General features: G+C 39.3%; 1 protein-coding gene across 9 annotated transcripts in view; it reads left to right on the top strand.

Moving 5' to 3' along the window:
- The window catches only part of pbx3b (pre-B-cell leukemia homeobox 3b), an 87,551-nt gene extending 74,252 nt beyond the window's left edge, over nucleotides 1-13,299 (top strand). For 4 of the 9 annotated variants that reach the window (XM_017709494.2, XM_017709495.2, XM_017709496.2 and 1 more), the window contains 5 exons: nucleotides 3,396-3,561; nucleotides 4,166-4,243; nucleotides 4,673-4,785; nucleotides 6,210-6,299; nucleotides 11,526-13,299. In XM_017709494.2, the coding sequence (XP_017564983.1) occupies nucleotides 3,396-3,561; nucleotides 4,166-4,243; nucleotides 4,673-4,785; nucleotides 6,210-6,299; nucleotides 11,526-11,618 (540 nt within the window). In that variant the 3' untranslated portion in view covers nucleotides 11,619-13,299. The remainder of the gene's footprint in view (nucleotides 1-3,395; nucleotides 3,562-4,165; nucleotides 4,244-4,672; nucleotides 4,786-6,209; nucleotides 6,300-11,525) is intronic. The other 5 variants (XM_017709498.2, XM_017709499.2, XM_017709500.2 and 2 more) reach the window with 2 other exon arrangements.
- The last annotated feature ends 8,913 nt before the right edge of the window (nucleotides 13,300-22,212 follow it).

Genomic DNA, 22,212 nt, shown 5'->3' with positions numbered 1-22,212 from the left:
CAAATGAATAGTTTGGCATCATTACCCAATTAGGTTGCTTTCTTCTGCTATGATACTCCTGAGGTTCAAACCAGTGACACTTATCAATATTTCAGCTCATTATCCATGTAGCTGAACCTGGCCTTAGGTTAATGTGTTAACTATTAATGCATGCCGCTTCATTATTAATAATATCTGTGGTTTTGGCTGCTGCAACCACCTACAACAGTGTTTGCTGTAGCTAAAACAATCCCTAAAGACAGAGGGCAGATATGTCAACTAGCAATAGATGATTGCTCCAACATGTTCTGCCATGATTAAGTTAATCGCAGAAAGCTAGTTATATGGATCATATGTAAAATGGCATTTTTTCTGATGATAGCTAGCTTTGGGGAAGGCTTTGCGGACAACTAGCTTTGATTAGGAAAATAGCTCGCAAGCTAGCAGGGAAGGTTTGTTCTACCCACTGTGATCGAGCTAAACGATACTTTCTTTGTCTTGTTTTGTGGGTGTGGGTGTGTTAATAAAGCTAGAACTCCAAACATTCACTCTCCTTAAGAGAGGCAATATAAAATCTGGTGCTATTGAAACCTCAGGAAGATCATCTGTTCTTTTTCAGTGACTCTAGCAGTGTATTGACCCAGGCTTGCAGATGGAGAAGTGGTGAATTATTTACTAGAAGCGCAGAGTCTCTCCTCTCCACTGGGCAGGCGAAAACAAACCTGGTGTCGGGTTGTAGGCACACAGAAGTACTACATCACTGGAACATTCTCCTCATGCCAGTTCCTCGGTAGAGGTCAGGTGGACAGTAGTAATTCAGCCTAGTGGCTGACGTTGCATGCTGCACTGATCAGTCGATTGAAAGCATGTTCCGGCGGTAGATAAGATGGGTTTGGAGGGTTCCTTTCCCCAGCCGTTTATGTTGTGTTCAGCAGCCATGTATGGCGTGTGGGTTTCACCTACCTTGGCACATGGAAGAACTACCTGAAACTACTATTACATCAATTTAATACCATGATAGTAAATGTAAAATCAATAATTTTGCAGTTGCCTATATGATGCTTCGTTTTATTCGGATGAATCCTTTGCATGTTATATTATGTGTCGTACAATTAGGTCAGTGAAGAGCACAATGGTTCATCAGGGCTGAGGCTCGGTATTGTTCATTAGAGCAGATCCTCTCCACTCTGATTTGTTAACACTGCTGTGTTGGAAGTTAGATGCTGAGAACTGATGCTGTAGTGAAACCTGTGCAACCCTTCAGGAGGCAAAAGGGTTTCGTATCTTTAAATGGTTGGATTGAGAACTGTCGTATGAAGAGCAGAGAGTGGGCGTAGAAGTGATTTCCTTTAGGTACATTTTCTTAGGTGAATCTCTGTTACTTCCATCTTTCTCTTACGTGTGATTTCTTAAAGGTCTGGGAGTTGTGTTGTCAATCCTGTCAGTGTATCTGTGTTTGTTTAACATGTGTTGCTAAACTAGGAGACAAAGTCACATTTTGAGCCACAATTATTTTACAACAGGATAATTTGTACTTCATGTAGGGCAACCATGCAAAGAATGATTTCTAGCTATTCTGTTTCTATTGTGAGACTTATTTTTTGTCCAACATACAGTCAGTAATATAATGAATATAGTTTATTCTAGAAAAACTGTCCTATGTAGAAATTAGGCACAACACTTGTTCATAAATGCATACAAATTGCAGATATGTTTATTTTCCAGGCGTAATATAAAAATGACTGCTTAAGGCCGGCGCATATTTACAGTAGCCTTTCAGCCTAAAAGTTTAAAGCCTGAATGTGCATCCTTCCCCCTGCCCTTAAAAGCTGCTCTCTAAGCAGGTTAGCTAAAAAGGATGATGGCTAGTGCTTTCATTGCTTCCAATTAAACCTTGCTTGTTAGTTTAACCTCTAGGTAAACCCATCAAACAATTGATGTCAAGGCAAAAGCCTGCCAACGGTGGTGGCTTCGGCCGAGCGGTCATTAATTTTAATTGCCTAGATATTAAAGATTTAGAAGCACAGTGACATGGTGGGGCAGGACTGATCTGATGTCATGTAAATTTGCGGGCTTTGGTGTAGCATGGCTCCGGCTGCTGGAGATATTAAAATGGAAGCGCAGAGGTGGAAATTAAATAAAGCTTCATTAAAGGGCTTGGGCTTTCTGCCTGGCCCAGCCAGCGCCGGGATATGGCAGGAGAGATCGCCACGGCGACAGGCCACTGTAATTTATAGGGCTATTAAGAAACAACCCCTAATCTCTTTATTATTCCACAATTATTGCAGTGCAAGCATTCACACTTCTGCCCCCCTGATGTGACCTAGATCTTATTGTTTCCAGTATGCTGTGTTTTTGTATCACTGCAATGATTAATGTATGAGCTAGAATCGGTAACGCTACTCTTAAGTGTACTACTCTAATATCTCTTATGAATTCTATATGAGTGTGCTGTGAAACTTCATTTATTCCAGTTTACTATTAACCCATAAATGAAGAGCCTGCGTTAAATGCAAATTGAATATCCCATTAGCCTAAGATTTGATCAGAGACACTTTTATAGTACTGCTCTGCAAAAATTGGTAGCTTGGCAGGTTAAAATATATGCCTAAAATACCCCATTTGGACATTGTTGTAATAATATTATAAGATTATTCAACCAATCTCTAGACATTAAGGTTGTTTTATCATTTCAAATCGCTTTGGGTGTGCTTGTTTTAAGAAATAGTACTCAAAAGAAGGCAAATTATCTACCAAGGCAGTTACTTTTATTTGGTAAACTCACTTTAAATGAGCGAAAATGTTTACAATATAGGTTGATTAACTCAAAAATAGTTAACATATCGTAATGACAAGTGTTAAATGTTTTGCCTAATGCATGGTAGACGTTTACATCAGATATATATTTAAGACGTTTTCACGTTTTCTAATGTATCATTTTCTCCGTTCTTGACATAAATGACGCAGCACAGCAGCTTAGCGCTGTACCAAATCCAAAACGTGCCCCATTGCCGAGAAAACATTTTCCATCTGGATTCTTACCAACTTTGCCACAAACATGAACCACTGCTCCGTTGACGTGATCCTGTACGAGCACCGCCAAAGCTTGGTGTTGCCACAAGACGAGCAGCCCCTGGTGTGTTGGTTTTTGTCTAGAGACAAACACAGAGCATGTCACGCTCTCATCCGTAATAGCACACAAGCCCTGTCTGATAATCGCTTAATTAGTCTACGTGCCCAGCGGATATTACTGCAGGAGGCTGGGGACCGTGGACTTGATGGACCTGAACGTGACATCTTGAAACAATCACACTGCTCAATGCACTGTGCCTCGTCTGCCTTGACGTCTGACACCCCCTCCCTTCTCCCCTCACACCCCCCCCCCCCCTTCCCGTTCTTTCTCTCACGCTCCCCAGGTATCCAACTGGTTCGGGAACAAGAGGATCCGGTACAAGAAGAACATTGGCAAGTTCCAGGAGGAAGCCAACCTGTACGCTGCCAAGACGGCCGTGAACGCAGCGCATGCGGCGGCCGCTGCTGTGCAGAACAGCCAGACCAACTCACCCACCACACCCAACTCCGGTAAGCACCAGTGAACACCCATCCCAACCCCAAATCAGACCCTTACCCCACCCCATTCCTCCCCACTTCCCTCAGAAGATCCATGCTCTCTCCCACGCTCCATGCTGCCTGGGTGCTGTGACAGTGAGCGGTCCCAGCTAGGGGGATAAACCCCACTCTCCTGCCTCCCAGACCGTACATGCCGAACGAGACAAGCAAAGTCAAGCAGACAAGCAGAAACTGTAGCGTATGTGTGTACGCGAGTGTGTGTGCATGGGTTCCGGCCGTGTGAACAGTTTTCAGGGAAAAGAGAGAAATATAAAGATGATCCTCTCCCACTCCTCCCTTCCTTTCTGTCCTCTTATGCATAACAGTGTTACCCCTACTGTGAAATAATGGAAATCTCTTGCTTGGAGCATGTTGTGCTCTAAAAAATAAAATAAAAAGAGTATTAATGAATATTTTATTAGTAGCATGATGCCGTGTATAGTGTTGACATTCAAACAAAAATAATAATATATTTAAAAAGCATATTAAGCAAAAGTGACTATGTTATGGACATGGCTGAGGCCCTGAGGGCTTGTGGGTAAGAGATTTAAAGGGGTCCCCTTTTTCTTGCACCCAGGATTCCAGATGAAAGATGAAGAATTTCAGCTGGACTCTGCAGAGAACAAAAACTCTCTATTAACCAACATGTTTACTGGTACTGACCTTTTCCATCAGCTTCTTCCTGTCCTTATTGTCATTGGCACATGATCCCTTCTGAGCTAGTCCATTAGAATAGCAGGTGATGTGAAACCCTGTGGAGCTTAGGCTGCCAACCCCATACCCAATCTCTGTGTGTCGTCTGATTTTCTTTTCTTTCGTCCCTTTTTTTCTTTTTTTATGTGTGTATGTACGTATTTATTGATTAGATAGGTAATGCAGTAGATGGGCTATCTTCTCGATTATTTTCTCCCTTTGCTTTTGCTACACTCTGGTTGCTTGTTTTCTGGGCATCTGTGTTTGTGTATGGGTGATGGCGTTCTTGTATGTATGCTCGTGTTCGTGTCAGTGTGTGCGTATGTGTGAATTCCTCTCTCTCTTCCTTGCTCTCTTTTGTTATTCAGCCACTTACATCTTTCCTTTCCAGGTTCGTCAGGTTCTTTTAACCTCCCAAACTCGGGGGACATGTTCATGAGCATGCAGAATCTGAATGGGGATTCTTACCAAGGGGCACAAGTCGGAGCCAATGTACAGTCACAGGTAGGCTCCACGCACAGGGACTGGGGCTGTGTGCCAGAACAGAAAGCTGCTAAGCTAGCCAGTCATCCCAAGTACAGTCTCAACAACACCAGCTTACAGATAATCATACTAAATTGTGTGCCCCCTCCCTAGTCCTCTTATTTTAGCAATGGAACATTAATTGTTGATGACTGATGTCTGGCTATGGACGGATTATTTGAGCAATCCCAAATTGCCCTCCAACAAATTACCGTTATCATAGCCCAGGGTGGCCAATAAAAGCAGATCCTCATTATTTGTAGTCTGTTAGTAAATTGATCTCACCTCTGGAACAGACCCCATTTTGCAGTTGATGTTGCGAATGCATTTGGCTCTGACTTGAGCTCTTGGGTTGGTATTGGGTGTTTGTAACTGTACTTTCCTTCAAACCTCTGTATCCTTTATTATCTCTTTTTCATTGTGCCTGTGTCCCTTCATAATGTTTATCCATTTTAAGATGATACATCTCATTGTCATGAGAGATGGCTCTTGAAAGGGAGATTACGAAAGAGAGAGGATTTTCCGAACCATGATAATTCTACCGTAGCAGAGGATTTTAAAACATCTACTCGCCATTTCTGGCATATTACTGTAGCTCGCTTAACTTGCCGTGTCACGTATTACTGTTGTCTTCAGAAAACATGTCTGTGTAAAAATGTGAATATGTGAATAATAATTTGTTTTTTTATCAGCTCTCTGCTTTCAAATAAATATCATAAAATAACAGTTTCTGTGCATGCAGTCATAAATTTCACATAAAACATCTTGTATGTCATTTACTTCATTCAACATGCATTCCACCTAGTGTCGCAAATTTAGTAGAGAGAGAACAATGGACCGCACAGTTGTAAACAAACAGTTGGGCCCACCCACATTTGTCAGCTTGGCCCACTTCACTTCAGTGATTGACTGAATCTGTTGAAGAGAGTTAGAAGACGGTATTTTTAAGAACACCCCTTTTTTTCTGCAAAGAAATTGAAAAGTTGACTACATAGGATGATCCGAAGTACTTAACTTAGGCAATTTAGCCCAACAGCCTGACAAAAGGCTTAGAAGACACAGGACTAGAATCTGTTCCAGTACCTGTTATATTGGTCTAAAGACCTTTTCCTTTTATTCATTAATACAAATTGTAGAGAGTAGTGATCAGATGCAGTGTTTTTGAAGTAGTCCCAGACGATGTACTCATAACGTGCTTAAAATCAACTTTAATAGAGTTTCATGTGATTTCTGCTTTATTGATCGCTGTCTCTAGCTTTGCTTACAACTGGGAATTGGCCCATTCTTCCCTCCTCTGTTTAAACATCAGTGTGCAAGTGCTATGTATGATTTTGTGCTCATGTTGTTGATGTGTTCCTGAGACACGGGAAGTTGACAGGCTTGACTTCCTGTTGTGTCCTCTGCAGGTGGATACCCTGCGCCATGTTATCAGTCAGACGGCAGGATACAATGATGCTCTTGGGGGGAACTCCATGTACAGTCCACATGGCTTGAATGTAAGTGAATTCTGCCATTTATGGCAAATAACAATGTAATTTTGAGTTTTGGAGTTTTGTTGAAACCCCTTTAATGAAAGTGTGTGAATTATACTTGCATAGCTCTTTTGTTTTACACAACATTGACATCATGGACCAGAGTTCTCATCCACATAAATATGTGTATACAGTTTACATATGTTGTATGTCCAAAAGTATCCAGACACTTAGACCTTAGTGAATTCAGCTACTTTAAAGTGCACCCATTGTTGGTACAGGCATTTAATTGTGCGCACAACTTGCATAGAAAAGCAAAGCCAACAAAAGATTGTCGGGAGCAGCCACACATGAGCCTAAGGTCACGGTGCTTAACGTCAGGCATTGGCTAGGGGTCCTGCCCATCCATTGAGCTCTGCACTTTGAGAAAAAAGGTACTAAACTGTCTCTGTGGTGGTTCCCCTAAAGGGTAGATCTTCAGTACCTTTAGTTAGGGAACATAATTGTGCCTTACTCCACTTTGCACTGACTCGTACGGACTCCAGGCTTTTTATTTTATTGTTCTTTTTTAAAAAAAATAAAATTTATAAATAAGTATGTTTCCCATGGGAAAACCCTATGTAATGTACACAGTTGGACCTTAAGGCCATTGTTGTACCTTTTTTTTTTGTTTTGTTTTTTTGACAGTGTGGAACAGTGAGTATTGATGTGTATTGGTGCATTGATACAATTTTTTCGGACAAGTAGACTGTACTTGGTATTTGCCGATACCAAGTCTGATATAATACTCAGTAAGCTACTTAGAGTTGAATGAGTGCAGTGTACCTTAACGGTTAAATCATTGCAATCTAGCTGATTTTCAATTTTGTGAATTAGCTATACTACCTCAGTTACTTTTGACTGAGCAGCGCTGCAGTGGAGACAAGTAGATTGTGTTCCTTGTCAGAAAAGCGCTTCTGCACAACTGTAAGTCAAGTACATTTCATAGTTTTAAACCCTGGTTTGTCTCTTTCAACAACCGTCTCTGTAGCACAGCGACAGCAGAGTTGCATGTCTGAAGTCTTTTGTTTGGCTGGTTGAGCTGTAGTTGAATGTCCTCTAAAGCCAGACATACAATGTGTGATTTTAGAAATCTTGTTCTATTGTGACTCAGACTGCACATCTGGATATACTGCCCACTGAGACAAAGCCTGCGGTTTATATACCCACACCGTGTGAAAATGCTGTGTGAAATGAACAATTTCAAATACAGCTGTTCCATTGAAAATAACTGAGCATAGAGGAACATAGAGAAGAGCAGTGCTAACATTGAGCACTGAAGCTTAAGCAGGCAGTGATGTACATGGCAAGATAATATGGTCTGTCTACAGCCTATTTTACAAAAGAGAATCATACTTACATTTGTACTCTGCTATTCTATTCAGTCAGAAAGTAAAGTCAGCACAGGAGGTCTCTTGGAAGAGAAGTTGACTCTTTAGCCTCCATTTTTCTGGCCTTTGTGTCTCCACCTGTATTGGGGACGCGGTTGTGATTGTGTGTTTAAAAACGGTCTAAAATCTCACAGTACAGGTCTGATGGGATTATACCAAAGCATGTTTAAAGTGACTTTGTTTGAGTCTTTGTCCATGAGCACGAGTATATATCGAGTACGATATCAGTCCAGTACCCGATACCCATATCTTAGTAATGCTATAAGTGGAATTTCATGTGTGAACTGTGTCGGTGCTCGCCATGAAGACAAATGTGTCGAAATTATTCGAAAATGAGTTTGATTTGAAAAGGTATACATGTAGTATTCATTTACAGAATTATATATTTTAATGGAAAGTCCCAGTGAATATATGAACACCAGTATATGTGTGATCTTGTCTATAAAGAAATGATCGTCCGATATAACATAAGAGGCCAGTGCAAGTTTTAATCTTTAAATTGACAAATACAGCATCTGTCACAAGACATAAGAATTGTATCACTTTCGCAGAGTGAGAACAAAACATCATTTGCCATAAACCCAAACAGCGCTATTCTTGAGGCAGAGTGAATACAAAATGAGATCCAGACAGATATTAAACATGTTTCTTGCCTGTGTAAACATTTCATATTATGGTAACCTATAGCGTGGTGAGATGAAAAGGCTTTTAGTGCCCTATCTCTGCCACTGTTTGGCTGTTTTGAAATGCTTCAAAGAATTCGCAATATCCTTATCAACGTGATGAAATATGAAAGCATGATCGCCTGCAGCCGTCGGTAGACATGAATTTTATCTTCCTTGATGAGGTTTGCTGTGGTGCTTTTTCCTCCATACACTCAGTAATCTGAAACCACAAGGGTAAAAAGATTCAGTTATTTGATGACAGAGAGAGAGAGAGAGAGAGAGAGAGAGAGAGAGAGATGCCTTTTGAATAAAGCCAGTATACTTACATTCTTACATTTTCATTCTTACATTAAATAAATAGAAATGAATCAAGAACTAATGCCTTAAACTACACGAGAAAACACCTTGCAGGTATAACCATAGTGGGATGATTTGTTGATAAAATAGTCTAGATTGTCAGTTACCCTCGATTAGCATTCAAAATGTAAAGATAAAATAAAGATATAACATCTCTATGGGGAAACAGATGGATTTTGATGGATGGGTAATTAACTGTAAGGTAATTAATAAAGCAGTGCTGTCATATCATGTGCATGCTTTTTGGTGAGCATTACAGAGCATTTGCATGAATTAAGGTAAGGAATCCACATTATCATCAACGTCAGGAGCCAAAGCGTATGCGTGGCTTTTCACGACAGTGGGACGCGAGCATGGCAGTGTATCCGTGGCGAATGTTCACGCGGCAGCATGTCATCTTGGGTTTTGTCGCGGCCTCTGTGGCCTGCAGCGGTGCAGATGAAGTGTCAGGGTCTCGCAGACTCAAACTGCACTTTCACACACTCTCTCTCTCCAGCTTTCACACTGTGGTCCACTGATTGGGTCAGAGCTCACTCCATCACCACTGCAAGAGTGTGTGTGTGTGTGTGTGTCTGTGTGTGTTTGAGTGCTGTGTATGTGCACTTCTGCTCCTCCCAAAAACAGAAAGAATGGGGCGGTGTCAGTCTGACTGCTCTCTCCTCTGACTCGGGAACGAGACAGAGAGAGCGAAAGAGAGAGAGAGTCACTGTGGCTGAATGCAGATGATGCATGTCACCAGGGCTGAGCAGACTTCCTCATAACGCTCTTATTTCAGCCTCAGCCCAGACACTGTGGCTGGAAGAAGCCAGATCAATCTGTTTATTGACCTATTCCAGGAACTCTAAATCAGCAAAATTCTAATTCCGCCACTGAGCGTTCCTTCCCCAAACACACCACACACACTCAGACATGTTATATATCATCACCGTGCGAAGAAGAGCAAGTTTCAAAAATGGTAACTTTAATGTAAAGAGATTTTATTCCAAGTAATTGTGGAGCAAATCTCCTGGTCCCTTTATCAGAAATGATACACACAGCCGCCATGCCCACATGATGTTGAAAAGTAAAAAAAAATAATAAAAAGACCTCCATTTTTTTCCTTTTTAAACTTTTTAAAACATTTTTGAAACATAGTTTGCTTATACTGTGAGTATAAAAAAAGGATGATGAACATTTCAATAGAAATGTGGAGGCATCTTCTTGTCTTCATGTTACTCATATTACTGGTTCAGTGTTCAAACCGAATTCACAATGGCAGTGACTGAAATTAATTTGGGATTTAAATGCAGTATTTTAATAAACAGCGTTTGACATCACTTTATACACACAAAACACACACACACACACACACACACACACACATATATATATATATATATATATATATATAGAGAGAGAGAGAGAGAGAGAGAGAGAGCGACAGCACGCATCTCACCACATTTTACAGTAACACAGACAGACTGTTGGGATAATGCTGCGCATCTTAAGTAAATTTCCATAACCTTTTGTTGTGGTGACTGTAAGAAGCAGGAGAAGAGGAGGGGAGGGAGTAGAGGCAGGAGAGGAGAGGAGAAACAATCCAGCAAAGGCTAGTCTCTGCCGGGAGCCACACGCCTCAGTCAGAGGCACTCAGGCGCGCTGGGTGGAGGAAAGGCCTCCACCGTCACTTTCGCTCAGCGTCCCCCCTCCCCCACCCCACCCAGCCTGGCTTTCCCTCCTCCTGACTCACATCAAAATATGGAGCGACAAGCTGTCGGCCCACCGCCGAAATCTGATTAGACATTGATTTCAGAGATCGTTCCCTTTGCCTGCAACGTTAAGGCGAATTTGTTTTCCAAGAGAAGGGAGGCAGCTGAGAGAGAAAGGGAGGGGGCTGATGCCAGTGTAAATGCAGCGAGATGGCCGTTGGCATTACTGAACACTTACTCCCACCCCTATGATTTTTTAATGTATTAGTATGCATATGAACAGACGTCTCTCACCTAATATGTGCTGAGACCAGGCAGAGCTCTGCACAAACAGGGATGGACACACACACCTGTTCTCACAGGCATGTGTATGCTGCATTTGTTGCTTTGTTTTGTTATGTAATTCCTTTTTGTATCAACTTGACTTTTCCCTAATTCTGGAAGACCAACGTGTCATTTTTAAACAGTGTGGTCTTTTCACTGCTATATTACTTAGATGCACAAATACTTGTCAGTTCATTATTTATAATGTTGTTGCACAGATACATTTTTGCCTGTTCATTACAATGCACACATTGGACTTACTGTGGCTGCTGCTTAAACAACCCGATTGTGTGCCGTATCGGTCATTTTTGTGTTATATTTCTGTCATTTTTTGGCAGTTGGACAGTTCTAGCTGCCCTTTACAATGTATTAAAATTTCACGACAAATGACTGATTTCTAAGTGTCCTGTAAAATGACCATTTTTGAGATACAAGGTTTTGTGACAGCAGCTGTATAGGAAATGCATTAATTGCATTTAGTAATAATTTTGAATGCAAGATTTTTAGGAAGGGCTTTTGAAAATATTAACACATTAACACATTTTATTTCTCTAATAAAGGCTGTGTTAGTCATAATGTAGTGTTACCGTTCATGTATGTGTAAAGCCCACTCCCAACAACATATTACAATCCACTTCATGCTCTCATTTATCTTGATAGAAATGTCTTCCTGTCTTTGTGTGAACATGCGACATAACAAATTTCTTGTATGTGAAAATGTCCTTAGCTAATAAACAATTCAGATTCCAGTACTGACATTATTTCTGTCTGCATTTCCTGCTGCAGGCTAATGGTGGATGGCAAGATGCTACAACCCCGTCCTCTGTGATCTCCCCAACAGAAGGTCCTGGTAGTGTGCACTCTGATACCTCGAACTGATTTCTTCTTCAGTGACACAGCTCCTCCCTAGACTGTGGACAACCAATCACCAAACCACAGACCCATGGACTGACCGATCAGAGACGCAAAACAAACTCACTACCAATAAGCTGTCTGCAGCCTCTTTGAACCCCAGCCCCCCGCCCCCCCCATGTTCATGTCCCCATTATCGCCGACATTTCTCTAGAACATTGAGAAGCTCTTAGGAATTGAATTACTTGCTCTCTGCACTCAGCAGCAGTTTCACTTCTAATACGTTCTGCTTTGCACATATTCATCAACTGGTTTTGCTTCTTCTGGTATATAAGTATACATTCTCAGATTTTGTGTGAATTACATGGTCTCTTTTCTACTCAAGTCTTTTCAGTGAATATGCATTTAAGTAGATATATTTCATAACCCATTCCTCGTCTACTGTAAACAAAGCTAGTACACAGGAATGCAAGGACCGATAGAGGTAAATACTCAAACCCATTCATTTTACAGGGCTAATATGCTAAAGAAGGCAGCTTTGGGAACTTTAGAAATGCATTTCTTTATCTGACCTTTTCTTTTTAAGTCCTTGCATGGTCCTAAATTAGGTGATCGAAATGAATCCGCTCCATTTTGGGGGTATGAAATTCTTGATATATGTGTTCCATAATTGTATTATTTTCAAACATAAAACATTGATTGATGCATCACAAAATGTAAACTGAAGTGAGTCTCATATTATGTGAGACCTGGTTTTTTTATATAATGCAGAATATGAGTCTTACATTAACACCGTTATGTTTCAGCACTCCATGGTTTTGGCTCGTAGGGACTCCATTCACAGACAAGAAAAACAAAAAGACGGTCTTGTATATAATATAGCTTAAGAGTATTTATACATCTCACAAATCAATACACAGCTTTATTACCTCATTCAGACTCATAGAAAAACCAATAGATTTCCAACATTTCTCTAGCTTAGAGTGCTCTCACTGACTACCTCTCAACAATATCACCACCATCCTTTTAACTTTATTTATCCATTTTTACGTAGATTCATTTGGTTGTATCTTGTAATAAACTTTCTCTCTTTCTCTCTCTCTCTCTCTCTCTCTCTCTCTCTCTCTCTCCATGTAATCTAATGTATATTTTAATCTTCTAAGAAAATGAGTTGCTTTCTCGCAACTTTTAAAAAGAAAAAAAAAGAAAAAACAATGACGACCATAATACGAATAATATGAATAACACAGAGACCGAGCGGGTTTTGTGGTGAATTTTTGGGGAGGGTGCTGGGGTGGTGGGGAATGTGGGACATGGGACTAAAAATTAACACCAAACAGTTAAACTGTTGTAAATAGCGAAGAACATTTTGAATGTTGCTCATCTTGTTACTAATTCACTTAAAAAAAGGAAAAAAAAATCATGATTAAAAAAATCTGTAATGCATAGAGGTTTCAGTATTCAGAACTGTACATTTCAGGCTCTGTGTGACAGGGCTCCAACTTTCTTTCTCTTTTTTTGTATCGTATGTGATTCTGAAACTGATTAAAAAAAGAAGACATGAAAATTTATTTGTGGCAGTGATTCTAATGTACTAAAGATGTTTCGTGTTTCTTTCTAACCAGACTACACCCTGGACTGAAAAGTCTTCCTTGTGGTAGTTATGTGTAATTTCAAACATGAATAAACTTTTCCTTTCATGATGGAAGATCCTGATATCATGACTTTTTCTTTGCAAGCAGGGTTATTATTATTATTATTTTTAGTAGTAGTAGTGGTAGAAGTAGCAGTAGTAAAGCTTGTTAAAATACCATGTTTTACTAATAAATACAGCTAGAAATATAAATATATATGTGTGTGTGTGTGTGTGTGTGTGTGTGTGTGTGTGTGTGTGTGTGTGTTTTATTAACTTAATCTCAGTGCAAAGCTAAAATAAAGATATAAAGATTAAATACTTTACTATGGGACTATTTAAGTATCAAGAGTACAAGTAATGAAACAACTGAATTAATATTGTTTATTTATTAAGTGGAATTAGCATATGAGCAGTTCCATAGGTTGATATAAGACAACTTAAAAAACAACTTAAGTGAAAGTACGTGGCTTGTGTCCAAATACTACTCAGTATTTAAATATGGAGCCAGATTGCACTTATGTGAAGGTTATTTGTAAAAATATGTGTTCATTTATTTGTTTGTTTCCTTGTTTGTTTGTTTATCTATGTATGTATTTATTTATTTATGTGGTCAACTAATGGGCAATACCAGCCCTGGCACAAAGAAAAGTCTGGTTATTTTTACACACCCGGTTTATTACCGGACAATCCGATAACACTTACTATTTCTCAATACTTCAATAAAACCATGCTATTTGCATGCAATAGCACAACAGCCCCTTTATGTCAACAGAGATTTAAATGCAATTGGTTCTATTTTAATGCACATACATCAAATCAAGCACACAAGCGGAATTAAACACATCACTCTGCTAATGCATGAATACTAGTGTCACGTTACTTAGATAATCAGAAACCAATATCTTAAAGACATTAGTCCAAATCTATGGAAGGAACACATGCTGGTGACAGGGCTTCTAAGAGGAAGTGACAGCCCCCTTATAGAAACCATGGTTTCCCCTACAGGCTTACGATCTGTCAAAGAGAAAGAGATAGGTTTTTCAGCATGACATGGGCTGCTGGGGCCAACTGAAGTATTCGGTATGATATGGATCCTTGCAGCAGCTTCTTAGAAGCTGTTCCATGTGGCACAGAGACAAAACCCTATTAATATTACTAATTATTGCTTGAGACTTCTGACAAATGCTGCAAAAATTCCTTTTCTTAATATTTGTTGAATTTTTTAGACTTTAATTTGAGGGAATGTGTATCTATATTGCATGTGAAAGTGTTATGGAAATGCTGAAAACCACTATTTTATTTTAGGTGGGCAGTATGGCAAAAATATTATCTCAGTACTTCAAGGCAATTTCACAATACATCAAATGCATCACAATATTTTGTTTTTCTGAAATTCATAAAGTTGGAATAGACCAAATAGAACCTGCTGTGTCATATATAAAAATACTAAAGGGATAATGATGTGATGATCATTTACTCTACTTGTGGAGTTTTTCCAAGGATTCGTACATTACTAAGTACTTTTAGAAGAATTCTATACTGCGCAGAATATTCAGCTGTTGAGAATTTGGGGAATTTTGAGAATTTTTATTGAGTACTCAGAAAAACATTGAAGCAAATGTATATTTATAGAGAGTAATCTCTTTTGATTTTTTTCATATTTCAGTATCTCTTATTGATGAAGCTGGTAAACCCAAGCAAAAAGCTCATGATGGCTTAAGTGAAGCTAATTTGTCAGTTTGGCCACCAATAAATCCACCAAGGGTGGAACAAAAATTTAAGTGATTGTACTTTGTTAAGATACTTCAATACTTTTTGGAAGATTTACTTGAGTAGTATTCATAATTTCACTCTTTCTATACTTACCAGAGGGAAGAGCATACTTTTTTACACCTTTATTTGTTGTCTTTCAAACTTTTAATATCTTTGTTAGAAATATTAAAGGCCATGGAAATGTTTACTTTTTTCCTCTGACCAATCGATTTCCCATGCAGTTATTTATTTATTTTATTTAACCACACTATTCACATTTGTTCAATGTAATAATTTAATCAATTTATTAAAAGATGGATGGATGGATGGATGGATGGATGGATGGATGGATGGATGGATGGACGGACATCAAGTTTGTCTTTCAACTGGAAAAGTTATTAGAAGCACAGACACCAAACTTTGCACCTGAACCTGAGAACAGCTTCAAGCCTTCTCATACATCTAACCATCAGCTGAAACTACAACTTGCTTGTTTTTAACCATTTCAGAGGAACAACACACAAAGCTTTCGAAAGCTTTTTACACATTGTTTTTCACGCACAGCAGGCCAGCTTACCACAAATGTATGAATCAGTAAGCAAACAGTGTTTCCATTACTCGCCAGTGACCTGGCTGACTTGTTGTAAATAGTGTAAGAAATGTGCAATCTAAGCAGGAGCCTTCAGACTAAGGGGAGAGCACATTAGATCCAGCTAGCACCTGCTACAGCCAGGCAGACGCAGATGATCATCACACCTGGGCTTTACTGGCCCCATTCAGACAAAGAGCGCGCTAACCTGGAAATTCTTTCCAATATAACAGCTAACAGGGGAGAGTGTGGCAAAATCTAATATGTATGTTTTATGTAACTAAACAAGTTCAAGCAGAATATGCTGTCGGTCACCTTCCAGCATGGCCAATCTGACCTTTTTTTGATTTTTTTGATTTTGATTATTCAGTTGCCTATATAAGTCACAGAATTGACCGTTTTATTATTGTTATCTCTTCCTTAGTGCCAGTAACGTTGCACTGTATCAACTCATAGTGAGAGGCTGGAGAACCAGACTGAAGGACCACGTCCACATGGCAGGGGTAAGTTGTAACATGGTGTTACAACTAAGTTGCCCAAAGTAAACAACAATAGTCCCATAATCCCCTCACAAAAGGAAGATGCTCAAAATGGAGTTATGGAGTAGTTTGGGAATGATTTGTGCTCCTTGCACACCTGAAGCTCCTCCAACTTCCATCTCTACAGCCCAGTCCCAAATGGCACCCTAAGCCCTGAAGTCCTCTGTAAAGTCTACACTTTTGTGGCATTAACACCATGCAGACCCATAGACTAGGGGTCTCCCATCCTATTTGCAAAGGGCCAGTGTAACTGTGGGTTGTCATTCCAAAAAAGCAGGAACACACATGATCAACTGCTTGAAGACTGGCCAGCTGATTAAAGGAGTGGAATCAGGTCTGCGCCTGTTTATTTGGAATGAAGACCTGCAGCCACACTCACCCTTTATGGATACGACTGGACATCCCTGCTATAATACAAGAAACTCACGGAGGACAGATTTGTGTGACATGCAGGTTCTCCATGCATGGCATGCAGCATCCTCTCTTTTTTATGAGCTAATGGCTCATCTACAGCATCTGAATTCAGATTACAGGCATTATGTAGGTCAGCGAATTAATAAACAAGTGCATTTTTGCTCACATTCTCACAAAGGCCACAGAAAGGGCACCAGAAGTACACCACTCGGACGTGGTGAAGTCTTAGAGCAGGACCCAGAGAATAATTCCAGCCCAACATTTCACTGTTCTCTCCCCTCCAACAGTCAGAGTCTTTTCTCATATTGCAATAACATGTTTAAGGCAATGTCCAAACTCACTAAACAAGGTGCAGCAGAGATGGGCGTGTTGAGGGCAATGTGAAAATCAAAATGGACCTTTTTTACCTTGTTAGTTAAAAAACAAGATTCCCATAATCCTCCAGTGAAATGTAAAGACTTTCGCCAACCTCTAAAACCTCTTCTGATTTTTGATCACTGTGAACTAGCAGGTGGGGGATAAATAACATTAATCAGTAATATAATGTTTCCCATCCCCTTTAGCTTCCCAGTGAAGACTTGGAAGTGCATCACGTTATATATAGAAAATGCGATATGATTTCACATTGACTTTAAATATTTAATCTTGCTCAGTTATTTAAGACATAGCAAAAAACTAAATGTGTTAGGTGCTTTTTACAGATGTTCCATTGCTGTTTTCCAATAAAAATCATGGAATGAATAAAAGTGTCTTCTACAATTCCATCATATACACTACACTACACTTCCACCATGATATAAAAATGTCAACAAAATCAGAATTCTGGGGCATCTTTTCTTTGTGCTGTGTCTTTACTCTGCAATGAGATGGAGGGGTGGCAGTGGGAGGAAGGCAATAAGCAGTTTGACCTTCAGTCCTTTTGCAGGTAAACCTATTTAGCACCGCCTCAATCAAGTGCTCCCAGTGGTCAATACCTCTTGTAATTAGGGGCGGCAGAAATAATATGCAGACCTTGAATAATGAAAGCCAATTTCAACAATTCCCCCTTTGATCCGACTGGAACGATTTACCTGCCAATGAGCTCCTTCAATAGGCTCATTTGTTTAAATGGCGTTTTCATGCTGAATGCATTAATGCAATAGGAACATCTTGTTAAGAGTGTTTGACAACAATGTAAATTCATTATGAGTGTTCGTGCTCCAAAGAGAAAAAAAATACTTCTCCAAGAATTCAAAAGCTTCGAGGCATAGCTGAATATTAGCGATATATACGGTGATATAACATTTTTCTAAATATCTCAGCAAGTCATACACATACATAATTCCACCTTTTATTAGACAGTCAAGCTTAGTGCATAATTAATAATTTGATTTTAAATTAATGCTCATAGTTTCCTCTTCTGTCTGTAAGGCAGAGCTGTCACTGGCAGGAAAAGCACTCTATAAATACAGACATTATTATTTTTATTATTACTAATAACAATATTATTTCTATTCATTCTAAATTCTAAAGAAATTCTTTAACATATTTGGAAATTGTATTTTTCAACCAAAGGAACTATACCACTCTAGTGATTCTTTATACCAATAGGGTAGAAGTTTTGTCAGCAGCTGCTTACCAAAGCCCTTTGGTAAAAGTTTCTTTAGTTGTGTGCGACAGTGAGTGAAGCCAGCATTTTACACTATTTTCACAATAGCCGTGAGCTGCAAGTCCACCCCCTCAGTTGAAATATACATTTTGATGGAATCCATTTTCAACATTTCACACATGCATGCCATCCGTGTCCTATATATTACACCTACATTAGCTTATATATCCCATTCTAAATCCATAGCCATTAATATGGAGTTGATTGCCCCTTTGCAGCTGTTAGAGCTTTCTACCAGGTTTTGGAGCATGTCAGTTGGAATTTTTGCCCATTCATTCAAAAGAGCATTTGTGATGTCAGACACTGATGCTGGACGAGAGGACCTGACTAACAATCTCCGTTCTAGTTCATCCGGTATTTAATCGTGTATTTAATGGGGTTGAGTCAGGGCTCTTTGCAGGCCAGCCAAGTTCTTCCACACCAAACTCACCCAACCATGCCTTTATGGAGCTTTGTGCTCCATATGCTTTGTGCACAGGGGCACAGTCAGACTGGAAGTGAAAATGGCCATCTCCAAACTGTTCCTTCAAAGTTGGAAGCATGCAATTGTCTAAAATGTATTGGTTTGCTGAAGCATTAAGCTTTCGCTTCACTTGAACTAAGGGGTATAGGCAAACCCCTGAAAGCAATCCCACAGCAGTATCCCTCCTCCACCAAACTTTACAATTGGCACATTGAAATCAGGCGGGTAACGTTCTCCTGGCATTCGTCAAACCAAGACTCATCCATCAGACTGCCAGATTGAGAAGGCTGCTTCATCATTACAGATGTTCATCACTTCACAGAATATGCTTATATGTAAATATATTACAAATTCATTTACATATGATCTTACTCCCAGCAAGCTATAGAATCCACAACCACATAGAGGCGGACTCTACAACCAAACAGAGGTGCAAATTGGTGGCCATTAACATCCCTGTGGTGTGAGTTCTTTGTGTCATTCGTTCAAAAATGGCACTTAGCAGCTGCTTGAATCCTGTGGGGAGAAGTAACTGCTGGGACTGGATTTTATCCAAGAGAACTTGATATTTGCCAACTTCTTATTACAAATGTTCATTCCACCTTAAAAGGAGCAGCAGTAAAATGTAATTGCTGCTCTGTTTAAGGTGGAATGAAAAATATGAGTAAGATGCTGACCAACTTGCTCTGGTAACTGACGCATTTGGGTGATGTTTTCATAAATGAGTTAGCATGCTCTGAATGGGTGTCTGAGCTGCTAGGCAGTGGGCAAATGAATTAACTAAGATCTTTTTGCAACATTTGTTGACTAGTCAAATTATGAGGAGATGGGAATTTCGGAACTGCATCATTTTGAACCTATGTGCGTTCGAGCTACAAAGTGGGAAAAATACAGGTACTTCCATGAAAGCCAGTATTGCTTACAAGAAGCTAGTGAACTAACATTGATATGACTCTGAATTTACTGTTCATAATGTACCTTCACAACAGCCAACTTTAGGGTCAGGTTTATAGATTTAACCATTTAATCCAAGTAGGAATTTCTAGCTGACATTTTTACTACACGGAGATGGGAAATTCCGAGCATTAGCTGACAAATACCAAAGTTGCTTAAATGTTAGCCTTTCATAGAGACCTATCCACAGTGTTATACTATATAATATAGTAAATGCTAATGGTGTTTACATGATGGCCAAATTCCTAACTTGCACTGGCCACTAACTCTCATGACCATTGATAATCCCTCACCGATTTAAATAAAAGCCTGCTGTCAGTCATCATACAGTCTGAGACATTTACCCAGTCCTGCATATGTAGAGAAGTTTCTCTAGAAATTTTGTCCATTTGAAACATTTTTTTAGGATTTATGTTTTAAAAATCTGACACTGCTTAATGATCAAGTTAAAAATCTTTATGATTCAGCTTTTATATTTAAAAACAGTTGGAACCAAAGATAACTAAATGGATAAAAAAAAAAGTGAATGAATAAATAAATGAATGAATGAAAAAAACAAGTGAATATCAGATATTGGCTCCTTAAATTTTAATTTGCGTGCTCTTCCTTTGACTTTTTGACATTATAAGAAAGTCCCCACTGGCCATAGGATCGTCTAAGAGCAATTCACTTTCTCCAGCCTTTGCTCTTCCCTTAAACCTCGGCCGCGAAGGTGAGGACTTAATTGAACCTGGTTTGGAGGTGACTGCGAAAGCTGGGCATGCTCGCAGCAATTAACTGAAATGTCAGGCGCTTCTAATTCAAGTTATTCTGTCTGTCTGTGGTGGAAAGGGCTGCCTCCATGGGTCATTGGCTACCAATTTAAAATGGAAATTGACATCCATTTATTCCAATTTTCACTGTAGACTTCTCTAAAATGAGCCATGCCTTTTAACCTGACCACAGAGCAGAAGAGGAAACTCATGCTGCATGCACTCTCTTGTTATGAGTTTTCAGATTGTTCTGCAAGTAAACTTTTTTGTTTACTTGGATTCATTTTTTTCTTTAGAATTTGTACAATTTTAATGAAACTCATAACTATCACTAGACAGCATAATGGGCCAATATTTTTCCTCCATTTGCAAGTTTTTGCTCTTTTAATATGAATGCATGGGGTAGCAATATGGCAGCAAACACATAAGAACAATATCCATTATATTATCTCTCTTTGTTACTTCACAATTGGCTAAATATGTTTAAATCAGCGGAATTGACCAAAGGACCTTTAGAAGATGGGGAATTACATTTGTTAAAGAGATGGTCTATTACAGCATTCTCTGAGGTTCATTAAAGACAACATTTCTCTGGAAAAATTTACCATGAAAAGCATGCATCATTAATTATGGAAATCCTACAGTTTATTAGCAATCTTCTAGATCTGAGCTGACACCAATAAAATCAAAGGAAGATATCATTTATTAAGGAAGAGTTCATATTCAGTTAAATATGAAATGTAATTTTCTCCTCTTTTTGATTAATTGCTGCTGGTGCATTGTTCAAAGACCCATGTTATATTTCAATGGCAGGACATTGTTTATGCATTAAAATTTTAAGCCATTCTCATTGCTCGCTATTACTCTGGACCAAATGAAATGGTTATGATTTAAAAGCATAAATTAATAAACACATTTGAAAGTGCAAAGAGAAAAAGCAAACCTCCTATTTTTCATTACAGGCTTTTAATATTTCATTCGCTTCACTCATAGACCTATTACTGCTCATCTGCTGCTGCTCTCTCTCTCACTCCGTAAGTGTATGTGTGATGTGCGCCGCTCATTCCGTGTCTTATTCACACATGGAAGATCTAGGAAATGGATCTTAATAGATTATTAGTGATTGCTCAACGCAAAGCAATGCACAACACTATTGTTATCCAACATGTATTGTGCTTTTTTCCTCATTTTTACGTCTTTTAGTCTACTAACTTGTCATACAATCTTTGGAAAATTGACATCATTCCAACTCCAGGATGTTAGGCCTGATCAGGAATGGTGTGCTTGTTTACAGCTTTTTGAACAGACATAAAGTTTCATACAATCTTCATTAAATTACAAATTTTTCCCCCAAAGAGTGAATGGGGTGCAAACATTGCCTGACCATCTACTGCACTGCTGCTTGGTCAAAGGACACTGTTACACATGTGCTATCTCAGGGCCCCAGGGCACAATGGTCAATGATGTTGTGACCTGCACTTATTTTTTTCATCCTTTGTTCCTTTCATAGAGCCCATTTATTTTGCTTATATCCCAGCCCTATTCTTTTCTTTGCCCAAAAGCCATGAAACTGACCTCCCCAAGCTCTAATCCACAGCCATGCTGACCCGCACTCCTCTACGTGTTGATTTTTCCTCTCTCATTCCTTCCAAAGTCCCATTCAGTTTCAACAACACCTAGCAACCATTTGGCAACCCCCTAACAACCACTCAGTAAACACCCCTCGTACTATCGCAACTGCCTAGCAGCAACTTGGCAACCACCAAGTCACAAGCTTAAAGATTTAAAAGGATTTTAAAAAATAAAAGTTTTAGACCAAAACCTTGTATTAAGCAATGAGTTTGTATCCATTTTATATAGTAAAATTAAAAATG

This window comes from Pygocentrus nattereri, chromosome 29 (assembly GCF_015220715.1).
Source record: "Pygocentrus nattereri isolate fPygNat1 chromosome 29, fPygNat1.pri, whole genome shotgun sequence".
NCBI lineage: Eukaryota > Metazoa > Chordata > Actinopteri > Characiformes > Serrasalmidae > Pygocentrus > Pygocentrus nattereri.
Note: the sequence above shows the minus strand (reverse complement) of the source record. Positions and strands in the feature narration are given on the sequence as shown.